We start from the raw sequence: 11,607 nt of genomic DNA on the forward strand, positions 1-11,607 counted from the left end.
CCGCAATTTAACAAATCCAACAGAAGACAACCCTAGGATCAAGAGTATCACGTTTCAAAGCAATCCAACAAAGCAGTCAGAATGGTTAATTCAGATAAAATGATTTTTTAACGAAAAGATGCGAAAAATTGCCCAAAAATACAAATATGAGAATTTCACCGCAATTTAACAAATCCGACAGAAGACAACCCTAGGATCAAGAGCAGGGCTCGAAATTAGCGGTAGTCCCGCGTCCACAGACTACCAACTTTTCCCTTGGGCTACCAAACCTATGAAATGGTAGCCCACACGGACTACCAAAGCCCGGGACATGAAATTACTTAGTGGGCGACATGATGTTGATCGCTATGAGATGACCGACACTCATACAGTCAACCCAGCTAGACATAAAAAGGCCATAATATGACTTTATTATGCAAATTAAGAGGCGACAATGCAGTCAAGTTTTTTGCGACAAACTTTCAATAAAATATCATTATCTGAACTGATGTACCAGGATGACAGGCTCGGGAAATGATGGCCAATGAAAATTCATTTCCATAGTTATTTAATCACAATGCAACAATCACAATTAAACACAAAATTATTCAAAGTGCAAAGAAAAAGCTGTCAGGCCATCCACAAATTACGCTTTTCGAAGTGTACGAGATCATCCCATGATAGTGTACTATCGTGGAGAAATATATACAAAATTGCCAAAATAGCCACGAAAGTATTTGGAACATGACTATACCGAGTTGTCATCGTGAAATTGATAGCCAATCTATTTTTAGCCATGTTATGTTTACAAGTGCTGAGTGAAAAGTCGTTGTCATGGCGAACAACAAACTTTGCATATAAGCTGAGTCTGCGTATGTGTGAATAGGTCGTCAAACTTTGAGGTGTCACCGTTGTCCACTACACATGCTATACCGTTCTCCTAGGGCTATGATCTGCAGGTAATGATGTCAAATGACTAGAAAATTCACTTCCGGGATAGAATCATGCAAAACAAATTTTTCATTGTCTAGATATAAATAAAAATACCCTTTACAAAAAAATAGCGTCAATGACACTGTAGCTCCCATCCTGGACTATTTGGTGTTTGTTCTCTGGTCAGATATTTGAACATGTGTGAAAGGGATAAAGTGCATGAAGTGAAATACTTAAATGAAATGTACTGGAGACAGTGAAATATGTTTAATGTAATTATTCAGAATATAAATGGAAAAAATACAGAATTAGATATATCGAATACTGTGATACAACCATTAACTCAACAAGTCATTTACAATGACATAGTCCCCACTTGTAATAGGAGTATTAGTCTTGATGGGGCAGGAAAATGTGGTCATTGAGAAGTATCACTGAGTGTATATGTTGAGATCTATGGGCACATAGGTCTATGTCGTTGTTCCCAATTTGAAACACATGAGGCATGTCTAAGTTATGGTTCTAAATCGGGAAAAAAGATCAGATCTCTAGCAGTATTGGCCAGCCAAGAATACATATGCGCATTATAAATGAGGTACAAGATGTGACATCTTAAGGTCTAATATCCTATCAAAATTGCAGGGTATAGAACTTGTGGTTACTGAAATATGCATATATATGTATAATCAAGGTCAAAGGTCATCGAGGTCACATGACATTTTGAAAAAAAAAATTTTATTGCTAATTAATCCCTTTATGCCAAAAAATCAGATCTCTAGCTCTATTCGCTTGCCCAGAATTAGATGTGTACATAATTAATGAGGTAAAGCGTGTGTTGTCATAAGGTCTCCCATCCTGCTAAATACAAAGGACATAGCACTTGTTGTTACTTATTTATTGACATAAACATATATTTTAGGTAAAAGGTCATCGAGATCACATGACATTTGGTCAAAAATTTCTCTCCTATAGTTATCCCTATATACCAAAAATCAGACATCCAGCTCTATTGGCTCGCTCAGAATGAGATATGCACATAATTATTGAGGTACAGTATGTGGCGTCATAAGGTGTCCAATCATACCAAACATGAAGGCTGTAGCACTTGTGATTACCGAGTTATGGAAAAATATGTATATTTGAGGTCAAAGGTCACCGAGGTCACGTGACATTTTGTCAAAAAAATTGTTTTGCTAAGTTATCCCTATATACCAAAAATCAGACCTCTAGCTCTATTGGCTCGCTCAAAATTAGATATGCGCATAATTCATGAGGTACAATATGTGGCGTCATAAGGTGTCCCATCATACCATACATGAAGGGTGTAGCACTTGTGGTTACTGAGTTATGGACAAATATGTATATTTGAGGTCAAAGGTCACCGAGGTCACGTGACTTTTTGTCAAAAAAATTGTATTGCTAAGTTATCCCTATATACCAAAAATCAGACCTAGCTCTATTGGCTCGCTCAAAATTAGATATGCGCATAAGTAATGAGGTACAATATGTGGCGTCATAAGGTGTCCCATCATACCATACATGAAGGCTGTAGCACTTGTGGTTACTGAGTTATGGACAAATATGTACATTTGAGGTCAAAGGTCACCGAGGTCACGTGACATTTTGTCAAAAAAATTGTTTTGCTAAGTTATCCCTATATACCAAAATCAGACCTCCAGCTCTATTGGCTCGCTCAAATTAGATATGTGCATAATTAATGAGGTACAATATGTGGCGTCATAAGCTGTCCCATCATACCATATATGAAGGGTGGTAGCACTTGTGGTTACTGAGTTATGGGCAAATATGTATATTTGAGATCAAAGGTCATCAAGGTCACATGACATTTTGTCAAAATATCCGAGATATCTGCGTGAACTGATGGACTCACGGATGGACGAACAGACGGACATGACCAAATCTATAAGCTCACTGGACTTCATCCTTGGGGACTAAAAATTGTGTCACTGCATCCTTTTTGCAATATGAATACGATGAGAAACTAAATTTTTATTTTTGTGGCCTTATACATGGGAGTCTATGGAGATCTGCCTTATACATGGGAGTCTATGGACGTGTAAACTAAAAATATGCAAATTTCACCACAATTTGCCCAAATATGGGAAAGGTCACTCCTATGCACTTCCATACCAAGTTTCAAATCAATCGGACTTGTGGTTTCAGAGCAGGAGATTTTTTGACCAAAAATGGGAGAAAATTACAAAAAAATTCATGAAAAATAGCAAGTCCAAGATACTGACCCAAGATGCGCACAATCATTTCATGTCAGCCCAAAGTACTTACATGCTAATTTTTCATGTAATCTGCTCAATGGTTATTGAGTTTTTTCAATTTTGACTGTTTTTACATTTTTTCACTTAATTTGCATATTTTTGGCAATGACAACTTCATTTGAACAAAATCTCTCATCTACAGCCCATCATCCATGTACACACCAAATATCAAGATGAAATGTACAGCGGTTTTGGAGTTTTTGATGTTGACGGACAGACATACAGACATACAGACATACAGACATACAGACATACAGACATACAGACGTACAGACATACAGACATACATACATACAGACATTTCCCTAGCCTATAAGAATAGCTTCCATTGCCATATATACATATGGCTATGGGAGCTAAAAACCCTCTTCATTCATGCAGGGGCTGCCAGACCTTTTCACTGGGCTACCAACTTCAGAAAATGGTAGCCCAATGGGACTACCAAGCAAAAAAGTTAATTTCGAGCCCTGAAGAGTATCACGGTTCAAAGCAATCCAACAAGAACTTTAGGAGAAAATGATTTTTGACCAAAAATTGGAAAAATTTCTCCAAAAATACAAATATGAAAATTCACCACAACTAGAATAAATCAAACTAAAGTCATCATAAACGATCTGCATAACAAGTTTCCACCAAATCTGGCATCTGGTTACAAAGTTTTGGCAATTTGCAGGATTTTCCCTTTTTCTACCCCATTTGCATATTTTTGACACTGACATGTTCATTAGAACAAATTCACATCTCCAACCCTCTACGCACATACACCAAATACTAAGACAGCAGGTGCTGCGGTTTCTGAGTTTTTGATGTGGACGGACATAGATTCACACACACACACACACACGCACACACACACATACATACATACATACATACATTACATACATACATACCGGGATACATACATATACACATGCATACATATATACACACATATGCACATACATACATAAATACATACAGACATACAGACCCCCTGACCTACCATATAAGTTCTCTTTGTACCAAATGTGAGCTAAAAATAGAGCGATAGAAAGACCTCTCAAATCCTGGTGTACCCTGCTAGACTATCATCAGTTATGTCAGGACAGTTGGAAAAGGTGAAGCAAACAAAGTCACAACAAAAGGTGGATATAAAAGCTCATCCTAGAACCAGTATCCAACCCTATACCGTACTACTGTTTAATTTGGATGGGTATCATGACAGGGTTATCACTAGGATATCTGACTGGGCAGAATTTGAAAGTACAGTGAGGAGAACGAGTGAGAGGCTGAAAGGGAAAGCATCAGAGGTGTGTCCCCTCTCTTGCTTTAGAAAATTTTGAGAAATTGATGTGTGCAATGGTGCAATCTGAGAGGTGTTTCAATTTATTTTACACCAACAACTGAGTAACCCCCCTTCTTTATCTCCACTTTTTCAGCAACCCCCCCCCCTTTTGTAGCTTTCAATTTTTTTAGCAACCCCTCTCAGATTCCTCCAACCCCCACGTCATAAATAATGACGGCTCCCTCGAGTCTGTCAAAAGTTTAATGTATTTTGCCAGAATCAAAATTTGGCTTGCAACAACTCAAGAAAAAAATCATTTCAAAGGGACCTTTCACAGAGTCATAATACAAAGGAAAACGAGAAAACATGGGGTTCTCTGGGGACTGTTAATTTTTAATCTAGGTCATGTCATCATATGATGTCATGCATGAAGTCCCCCTAAGTACACAATTATAGTTCAAATGAAACCACCTAGGGTGAGTCATAGTACAACCTTATGGTGAAAGGTCATTTTGGTGCCTTGGCATTCAGCTTGACTAAATTAAATTTTAAGAGACATGGGAAAGAATAATTGCCAACAGTAAATGTAGTAAGTATAGCAATTTTCAAATCATAACATTTGAGAACTGTAGTTTTCCATTTTAATATCGAAGCAATAATTCAAAAGAAGGAGAACTATTAAAACTGTCCATTTGGCCTATTTCAAATTGCTCTAACTTATTCAAGAAATAATATGATTATGAACGATTATAACATTTTGCATGTTCCACCAATCAGGGATAGAAGTTAAGAATACAAGACATTTAATTCTCATTGATATCACAATATCAAATGAAAATATTTCTGGGCGTAGCAAAATGAAACAATGATTACTCACACACAGTGGGTATTAAAAATGTACATACAGCAGAATGTCTTGTTTTACAGGAATTTGTATTTGGCCAAACCCTTTTCCTCTCAAGAAAAATACTTATCCCTGCTTGACCACAACTATGATAAAATACCAGGGCCTTACCACAATAATTGTACTAAGGCTACCACTATGCAAATAAATGCTTCTTCTACATGTAAAATATTTGTGTGGCTCAAACATTTTGGTCACAACTAAAATAGCTATTTGCCACATGAGAAGCTTGTATAGTATGGAGAAAAGAACAGTTCTTTCCTCCACTGAAAATTTGCATTTGAATTGCTCACTCTACATTTGAATATCAAAGATGTAAAACTCTGGAGAAAGTTTTATTTGTAAGGCCGAGGAAAACAAAACATAAATGATGCAGTGACGCGTTGTTTTTTTTTCAATTTTTTCTTTATTCTTCAACCAACAAGAACACGCAAAAAACATGAAAACAACATAGGAATGCACGCAGAGATTAATGCACAGCAGTATTGCTTTAGTATTTTTGTATAGCAACATTCCACAGATTGACTTTTAGTGCAGCAATGCACATTTTTTACAGCTTAATATAACAGTGACATGTGTGTACAGTTCTGAATGGAATGTTTAAGTGTCAGTTATTTTGTTTACAATTCTGTTTCATACAGCACTGTGTTATGCACTAAGTGTATTTTTGCAGGTTTTTTCATTTTATAACCTCATGAGCAGAAAAAAAAATACCGCAATTATACAGTGTCGCTCAAATTTGATCAGAATTGGTACATACCAGTATGGGTACCAAAGATCAACAATAAATGTTGTTTCTATCTGTTCAGTGCAGGAAAATTCTACGTTGATGTTATGACAATGATTTCTGCACAGTACAACCACAAAAACAACAAGAAATATTTAAACCAGAAAAACATGAATGACAAAAGTAGTTAAGGTCTGAAACTTTAGGTACTGGAGGTCAACTTTAGCAACATGCATAGCAGAAAGGCAGCTAGCCCCCTTAGTTTGACCATAGACGGTCTTCCTCCCCTCTACTGACGGTCTTCCTCCCCTCTACTGCATATAGTTTGAGCAGGTCTGTTAATATGTAACAGTTCAATGACAATGACAGGAAATGACTCAAGTCAGTGGAGTACCGGTAAGCCCATTTCAAGCCTTTTTCAGAATTTTGCTTTTTCTTACCTCATTTGCACATTTTTGACACTGATGTGTTCATTTGAACAAATTCACATCTCAACCCCTACATCTACCTGTACACCAAATACTGAGACGGTAGCTTTGGCGGTATGGGAGCCTTTGTGTGTGACGGACATACATCCGCACATACCCACAAATATACAGACATAGACGCCACTTAGACTCATCATATAAGCTCTTTTTGGTATTTATATATAAAACCAAATATGAGCTAAAAAGGTTGACACAGCGGGTTTGAATTGACGTGCACGAGGGTGAGAAACAAACTTTTTATTTTTCTAATATTTTATTTGGCCTAAAGTTTATATAGCTTGTTGTTGTTTGGGTTTACAAGTTTGGAAGAAATTCTAAATAAATGACATGGTTGAAATGTTGAGAGATTGTACTTCTTTGCAATTAAGGCAGAAGCTTATGAAAAGCTATCATACTGTGAACACAGAGTAAATGCTGCAGAAATGCCACGTATCCGTGGTAATGTACACTTCACATTGCTACCAGATTTCTAGAATTGTCACGTAATTATTATTATTATTATTATTATTATTATTATTATTATTATTATACTTTATTGTCCTAAAAAGGATAATCACTTTACAGCTCAGAGGATAAAAAAACAAGTCATCGTTGATGACACAGTCCCCACTTGTTAATGGGTACTTTGATTACAAGTCCTCAGAGAGGATAGAGTCCTCTTCATTAATTAGGTCTGTGATAAAAATACTTTGATACAGATGGCACTCAATGGCCAAGAATGAGTTCCATGGTGATGAAAACATAAAACCAATGTAGGCTACCATTCTAAAGGTCAATTAAATGAGTCAACTAGGAATTAATCAACAGGATGTTGCAAAACATTTTTGTATCCTATCATAACACTGATAGATTATCACTGGTACCATATTTTATAAAGTTTGATGCAGTGCTTCTGGACATTCACCCTAAAAACAAAAGTTCATAATGTAAATGTAAATTAGCAATTAATTTAATTCATTGGATCATATCACAAAACAAATCAACGTGCATATGTATGACATAGGTCAATGTCCTTGTACCAACTTTGAATAAAATCGGTTGAGATATGCCCGAGTTATGGCTTTGTACATGAAAAAATCGTAACAAAATGGCCGCATGGCAGCCATATTGGATTGTATCACAAAACAAATTGACGTGCATATCTATGACTTTGGTCAATGTCCTTGTACCAACTTTGAATAAAATCCGTTGAAACATGTCTGAGTTATGGCTCTGTACATGAAAAAATCGCAATAAAATGGCCGCCTGGTGGCCATATTGGATCGTATCACAAAACAAATCGACATGCATATGTATGACATAGGTCAATGTCCTTGTACCAACTTTGAATAAAATCGGTTGAAACATGTCTGAGTTATGGCTCTGTACATGAAAAAATCGTAATAAAATGGCCGCCTGGCGACCATATTGGATCGTATCTTAAAACAAATCGACGTGCATATGTATGACATATAAAGGAATACTTGTACCAAGTTTGAATGAAATCGCTCCAGGCATCTCTGAGATATCTGCGTGAACGGACGGACAGACGCACACATGGACACACGCACGCAAGGACATGACCAAACCTATAAGTCCCCCCGGACGGTGTGCGTAGGGACTTACACACAGACAGACATAAAAAACACAGACTATGTCAGCAAACACATGAAAACTACACTTCAGAGATTGAGTCTCTTAATGGCTGTTTGAACAAAGCTCTTGCTGTACCTTAATTTGTAACACTTCAAGCAGCAAAATCTCCTTCCTGAAGGCAATAATTCAAAAGAGGAATACAAAGGATGCTTTACGTTGGCAGTGATTGCTCGTGCTTTGCGCAGTATTGCATTATCCATGAGCACTGGAAGAGACGGAGTGGGTCTACCAATTATCTTAGCAGCTGTTTGCAAGATTTTTGACAACTTTATGCGATTTACGGTAGAGAGCAACGAAAAGTAGCAGACATTGCAATAAGTCAGAAGTGGTTCAATAATACTCCGATATAGTAAGAGTAACAGATGTGAATCCACATCAAAGGAACGCAGCCTCCTAAGCACGTGCAACCTCTGCTGACATTTCTTTTGAAGGGCTGTTGTGTGATGACTAAATGAAAGTTTATTGTCGAGAATTACGCCAAGGTACTTAGGTCACCTGTTCAACAGGTTCTCCGTCAATACAAATTGGGTCATTTTGATCAGGGACCTGACGAAAGTCGATCGTAAGCTCTTTCGTCTTTGATGCATTTAGCTCTAGGAAATTCGAGCTACACCAATCAGAAAAATATTTAACCGAATTTATGTAATCAATTTTCGAAGTTAAGTCACTAAGAAGAGCAAGTACAGCTGCATAATCTGAAAATTTGAAAAATGGACTAGTTGGGGAACAACTTTGGCCATCATTTGTATACAAAATAAACAAGAACGGACTTAAAACACATCCTTTTGGGGCACCAATGTTTGTGGAAATCATCGTACATTTGGACTGTCCAACCCTTACACATTGTGGTCTGTCAGTTAGGAAATTATAGACCCAGTGAATGATTGAAGATGGAACATTGAACTTCATTAATTTATCTATCATAATATGTCGCTGAATAGTGTTAAAAGCAGAACTGAAATCAATGAATAGAATCTTGGCATAGTTACCAGCTTTATCAAGATGTTCTAACAATTTAAGGAGAAGGCAAGCGACTGCGTCATCTGTACCTCTTTTGCGTTGATATGCAAATTGATTTGGGTCCAGTTTTGATTGAACGTGGGGGAGGAGATTTGACAAGATCAACCTTTCAAAACATTTCATAATGAGAGATGTGAGGGCAACTTGTCTCAAGTGATTTAATTGTGAAGGTGATGAAATTTTGGGAACCGGTACAATTGTCGAAGTTTTCCAAATTTTAAGGATAGTGCTGGTGTCAATTTTATTTCTGTTGGTAAAAGTTTACCACCAGAAATGCCAAAGTATTACTTAATTTCTATCCATGTATCCCATAATTCACACTAATTTATACCAACTGAGACTTTTATTTCTTGTTTTAAATGACAAAACAAAACAGCAGGTGACAACTTGCCACATTGAGTGCAAACTTCAAGGGCATAGGGCCTGCATGGAACATGCCAAATTTTGAGTTAATTGGCTACATAGTTCTTGTGAAGCTAGGACAAGTTGATCTACAAAAATTATCTTCTGCAGAACCAGTGGATCATTGATTTTGCTCATATCATCATTAGTGTGAAAAAGTTTGCAAAGGGCGTTTCAATTGGTGACATGGTTTGGTGGCCATACTACCATTTCCGAGAAAATTACAGTAACCATGAAATAATATTGAAATACCGCCTTTATAAGAACGACTAGATCGTTTCAACTCAAACGTGTGACACCAAAATTGTTTGACAAAGTTGATGACCTTGGCTGACCTTTGACCTTTTATTGCCATTTTAGAGACGCGAAGCAATTCTAGAATATAACAACGGCGAATAACAGTACGTGATAAAATACATTCAACCATCTTTCTGCATTTGTGCGGCAAAATGTCAATTACATGAAATTCTACCAAATATATCGTGATCGGAACACGGATCGGAAACGCCACCACAACTTTCTTTCTCGTTCGCAAATACCTGGACGATTCACATAACTGTCAACTGGTGTGTCCGAAGACATTGGAAGACTGATATGTAAAAGTTGGTGGAAGAATCATATGATAATACTTTGATAGGCAATCAATAAAATCGGATATACCCCAGTGAAGATAGATTGGTCTTCAACACTAGTTATTGTGTTCTCTGTCTCTGTCTTTATTTCCGGGGACTGGTCGCCTCCTCTCAATCGCGAGAAGGAACTTGAAGACTACACCACATATGATACAGCACAGGCTCTCGACTCGATGCAGGCGAACCGCTAGCTGTCACTGATGCAATACAGTGACGGCTAGCGGTTCGCCTGCATTGAGTCAAGAGCCTGTGTGATACACAGTACTTAAGATATAGACAGCTAGCTTACGTACCCCGAATCACGGTTAAAATACAGCCCAGCGTGAGATACCGCGACAATGCCACCATCACCATGTTGACTGGAAATGGAACCTTCAATACACGGTCGGTCGAAGCTCTCATATACGATGTACTTAACCCCCACCGCACGGTGCGAACTTTAGGTCATGCCAATATCAATCCGCCGCGGAGAAATCTCTATTTTCATTAAATAAATGCAAACTCATTAAAATGGCTGCCTTACAAATTCAGTGTCACGTATATACAGTATATAAACCGCGTGCATTTTACCCCTTATACTAATTGTGCAAGGCACGGGGAAAAACGAACTTTTTTAAAACTTGGAGCGGCGGTAGAAAAACTTTATGTTTGTTGGCCGTCTACTTAAGGGGTCGTGGATAATTACAGCATGCGCACGGTATAACCGCAACTAAGTGCCTTTGGCCTCAAACCCCCACCCCACCACCTCTAAACGAAAGTTTGGAAGTGCCCACCTTCATTCTCTATCATCCCTACAATCGGTTATTACGTCGCTATGAATACACGGTGTTTTCGATCGGGTTCGAACCCACAACATACAGCATCCAGTCCACAGACGTTTGTGGACCGGGTAGTTTGTACATTTATACTACCAGGTCCATGGGACAATTGTGATTTACAAATTCAAGTAGGATCATCCTGAACCACTGATAGTTAGTGGTGGTACCAGGTGTCCGGAATGGGTAAGCGTACCCTGCTAGCATGCTACACCCGTCAGGATTGGTCCCAAAATTGTCTAAATATTGTATGAAAAGATACAGGATATGAATCACTGTAATAAGTCAAAGCCGGGAATGCTGTCGTTACACTGGTATGCAGATAAGAATGGACAGTGAAATTGAGCTAAATATTGCCACACTTGTGTAATTGGTTTGTAAAGTTATTCCAAAACTACCTCAGAAGTTAAACTGACTTGTTATAACTGCGGTGAAAATCAAAGAGCTTTTATGGACCCATAATAAACACACACCAGGGAGTACACTTTGAAGTGCACTGCACATACACAGA

At 37.8% G+C, this 11,607-nt stretch overlaps 1 protein-coding gene across 1 annotated transcript in view; it reads right to left on the reverse strand.

The window, feature by feature from the left end:
- The window catches only part of LOC139142491 (low-density lipoprotein receptor-related protein 6-like), a 216,571-nt gene extending 205,855 nt beyond the window's left edge, over positions 1–10,716 (reverse strand). The window contains exon 1 of the mRNA XM_070712437.1: positions 10,575–10,716. Coding sequence (XP_070568538.1) covers positions 10,575–10,683 — 109 coding nt within the window. The 5' untranslated portion in view covers positions 10,684–10,716. The remainder of the gene's footprint in view (positions 1–10,574) is intronic.
- Positions 10,717–11,607: the final 891 nt, after the last annotated feature.

The sequence above is a fragment of the Ptychodera flava genome, chromosome 1 (assembly GCF_041260155.1).
Source record: "Ptychodera flava strain L36383 chromosome 1, AS_Pfla_20210202, whole genome shotgun sequence".
NCBI classification, from domain to species: Eukaryota; Metazoa; Hemichordata; class Enteropneusta; family Ptychoderidae; genus Ptychodera; species Ptychodera flava.